At 39.4% G+C, this 2,956-nt stretch overlaps 1 protein-coding gene across 1 annotated transcript; it reads left to right on the top strand.

Annotated features, from left to right (window-relative positions):
- The first annotated feature begins 1,148 nt into the window (after positions 1–1,148).
- On the top strand, positions 1,149–1,905 carry LOC101442545 (ras-related protein Rab-18-like). Its single transcript, XM_023586243.3, has 2 exons — positions 1,149–1,538; positions 1,594–1,905. Exons 1-2 carry the CDS (start codon positions 1,149–1,151, stop codon positions 1,702–1,704), a joined length of 501 nt encoding a protein of 166 aa, XP_023442011.2. The 3' UTR covers positions 1,705–1,905.
- The last annotated feature ends 1,051 nt before the right edge of the window (positions 1,906–2,956 follow it).

Here is a 2,956-nt window from a genome sequence, read left to right as displayed (position 1 = left end):
ATGGAAAGGTAACAGGCTGTATTAGTCAGGCAAAAGGGTGCTGATGCAAAATACCAGAAATGGGTTGGTTTTTATAAAAGGTATTTATTTGGGGTAGGAGCTTACACATACCAGGCCATAAGACATAAGTTACTTCCCTCACCAAAGTCTATTTTCATGTGTTGGAGCAAGATGGCTGCTGATGGCTGTGAGGGTTCAGGCTTCCTGGGTTCCTCCCTTCCAGGGTCTTGCTTCTCTCTGGGTTCAAGGTTCCTTCCTTCCCAGGGCTTGCTTCTTCTTGGGCTCAGTGTTCCTCTCTTCCTGGGGCTTGCTTCTCTTTCCTCTGTGAGCTTACTTTCTGGGGCTCCAGCCTAAGGCTTCAGTATCAAACACCAACATCAAAACCCCAACATTAAGAACCCTCAACTCTGTCTTTTGCCATGCCTTTTATCTGTGAGACCCCACCCACCGAGAGGTGGGGACTCAATGCCCTAATGATATGGCCTAATCAAAAACCTAATCATAACTCACTCATGCCCAGTAATAAGCCAGATTACAAACATAATCCAATATCTATTTCTGGAATTCATAACTATATCAAACTGCTACAGAGGCCCTGAATAACCAAAACCATATTGAAAAAGAACTAAGTTGGAAGACTCACACTTCTTTGTTTTTAAACTTATTACAAAGATATATCAATCAAAACAGCATGGTACTGGCACAAAGGTAATCATATAGACCGATGGAATTGAACTGAAAGCTCAGAATTAAACCCCCATGTCTATGGCCAACTGATTTTTGACAAGGGTGGCAAGTCCACTCAATGGAGAAATAGTAGTCTTTTCCACAAATGGTGCTGAGAAAACTGTATATCTATGTGCAGAAGAATGAAGGTGGATCCCTACCTCACACCATATACAAAATCAGCTCAAAATGGATCAAGACCTATAAATAAAAACCAGAACTATAAAACTCCTAGAAGAAAATGTAGGGAAGCATCTTCAGGACTTTGTGTTAGGCAATGGTTTTTCAGACTTTACATTGAAAGCGCTAGCAACAAAACAAAAAGATAAATGGGGCAGTACACATGCACGGCAGCTCTACCAGGGGCAGGGTTGAGAGCCGGGCTGGGGCTGCCAGCTGGGTTCAGAGCGGAGTGAGCCAGGATGGGTGAGGATATGCTGACCACTCTGAAAATCCTTATCATCAGTGAGAGTGGAGTTGGCAAGTCCAGCCTGCTCTTGAGGTTCACAGATGATACATTTGATCTGGAACTTGCAGCAACAATAGGTGTTGACTTTAAAGTGAAAACGATTGCAGTGGAGGGAAATACGGCTAAACTTGCAATATGGAATACTGTTGGTCAAGAACAGTTCAGAACGTTAACTCCCAGTTATTATAGAGATGCACAGGGTATTATATTAGTTTATGATGTCACAAGAAGAGATACCTTTGTTAAACTGGACAATTGGTTAGATGAATTGGAAGCATACTGCACAAGAAATGACATAGTAAACATGCTAGTTGGAAATAAAATTGATAAGGAAAATCATGAAGTTGATAGAAACGAAGGCCTGAAATTTGCATGAAAGCATTCCATGTTATTCATAGAGGCAAGTGCAAAGACCTGTGATGGTGTCCAATGTGCCTTTGAGGAACTTGTTGAAAAGATCATGCAGACCCCTGGACTGCAGGAAAGTGAGAACCAGAATAAAGGAGTAAAACTGTCACACAGAGAAGAAGGTCAAGGAGGAGGCACCTGTGGTGGTTATTGTTCTGTGTTATAAACTCTGGGAAATTTCTTCTCTTGCATATTTGATCAGACAGTGACATCTTTCTGTATATAAACTCTTAACTGCTACTTTAGGGACCTTGTAGTTTGCACATATTTGTTTTGTATCATGGCAGTAAATATTTGCAAGAAACCCCACCACCAGCTTTCCCAGGTAAAACTTTATGGTAAGCATGCCTAATCTGCAGTTTACAGTTTTTTATGTAACATAAAATAGGAGGTGTACCTTTATGAGAACATTTGATTTTATGAATTACATTTATCATATAATTTTTAAAAATCTATCCGTCTAGTGTATGTTGATACAAGGTCTGCTTTTGGTCTCCTTTTTGCTTGTATCCTCCTATCACTTACAGAATAGCTTGGTATGTAGAACTCCTAGAAACACTGAGACGTGTACATGTGTCATCAAACTGATGAATTTCATCAGGAAAGCATGATTCCACAGCTTTTCTAGGATGTGCGCTGACAGGTTCTTTTTTAGTACTAAGCAAAATTCTCATTACAGTATGTAGCCCAGGCCACTTATAATTAAATCTTTATTTCTTTTCATGATGGTACATTAAAGCATTGGTACATTAAAGCAGCCTGGTCTTACTTTTTAATTTACCTCAATGAGTAAATTGGTTGCTTACCTGGAGTTTTTATTTCTGTTGTATGTACCTTGGGCGAGTGGCCTGTTGGATCAGCCTGGTTAGGTGGTATTCGGCAGAGTGGAAATAAGATTTCCCCTGTCTTGGTTTTATAAGGACATGAATACTGTGTTTATCATAACTCATGTAATATTTCCCACTTTTCAAACTGCCACCTTTTTCTTCATAAATGTTGGTAGTATTTGTCGAAGCACCTCAACTGTAGCTTCTTTAATGTTTATGAAGACCTGTATCTTATGACTTTGTAAATGGTCAGTTATTCAAAAACCTGTGTTTTGAGGGGTGGGGGAGAAACACTAAATGATATTTTGAGAAAGAAATATTGCTTCCAGATTCTGATACGTGTGGGAAAATACTGTTGGAATGAAAATCTTGATCCATTTACTGTAATAAGTAACCAATAATTTATCAGAACCAGTGGTTATACTAATAAATCTTTTCCACGTTAAAAAAAAAAAAAAGATAAATGGGCAGTGGCCACCAGAGGCTCTGAGGGGAGGGAGAGTGAAAAATAGGTGTAATATGGTGA

This window comes from Dasypus novemcinctus, chromosome 2 (genome assembly GCF_030445035.2).
Source record: "Dasypus novemcinctus isolate mDasNov1 chromosome 2, mDasNov1.1.hap2, whole genome shotgun sequence".
NCBI classification, from domain to species: Eukaryota; Metazoa; Chordata; class Mammalia; order Cingulata; family Dasypodidae; genus Dasypus; species Dasypus novemcinctus.
The sequence above is the reverse complement of the archived record's forward strand: the minus strand, read 5'-3'. Positions and strand labels throughout refer to the sequence as shown.

What these genes read in the sequence shown, in the direction of transcription:
- LOC101442545 (XM_023586243.3), top strand. Translation starts at nt 1,149, where the DNA reads ATGGGTGAGGATATGCTGACCACTCTGAAAATCCTTATCATCAGTGAG. An exon ending in TTGATAAGGAAAATCATGAA is followed by an intron (nt 1,539 to 1,593) that starts GTTGATAGAAAC and finishes TGTTATTCATAG; the next exon opens with AGGCAAGTGCAAAGACCTGT.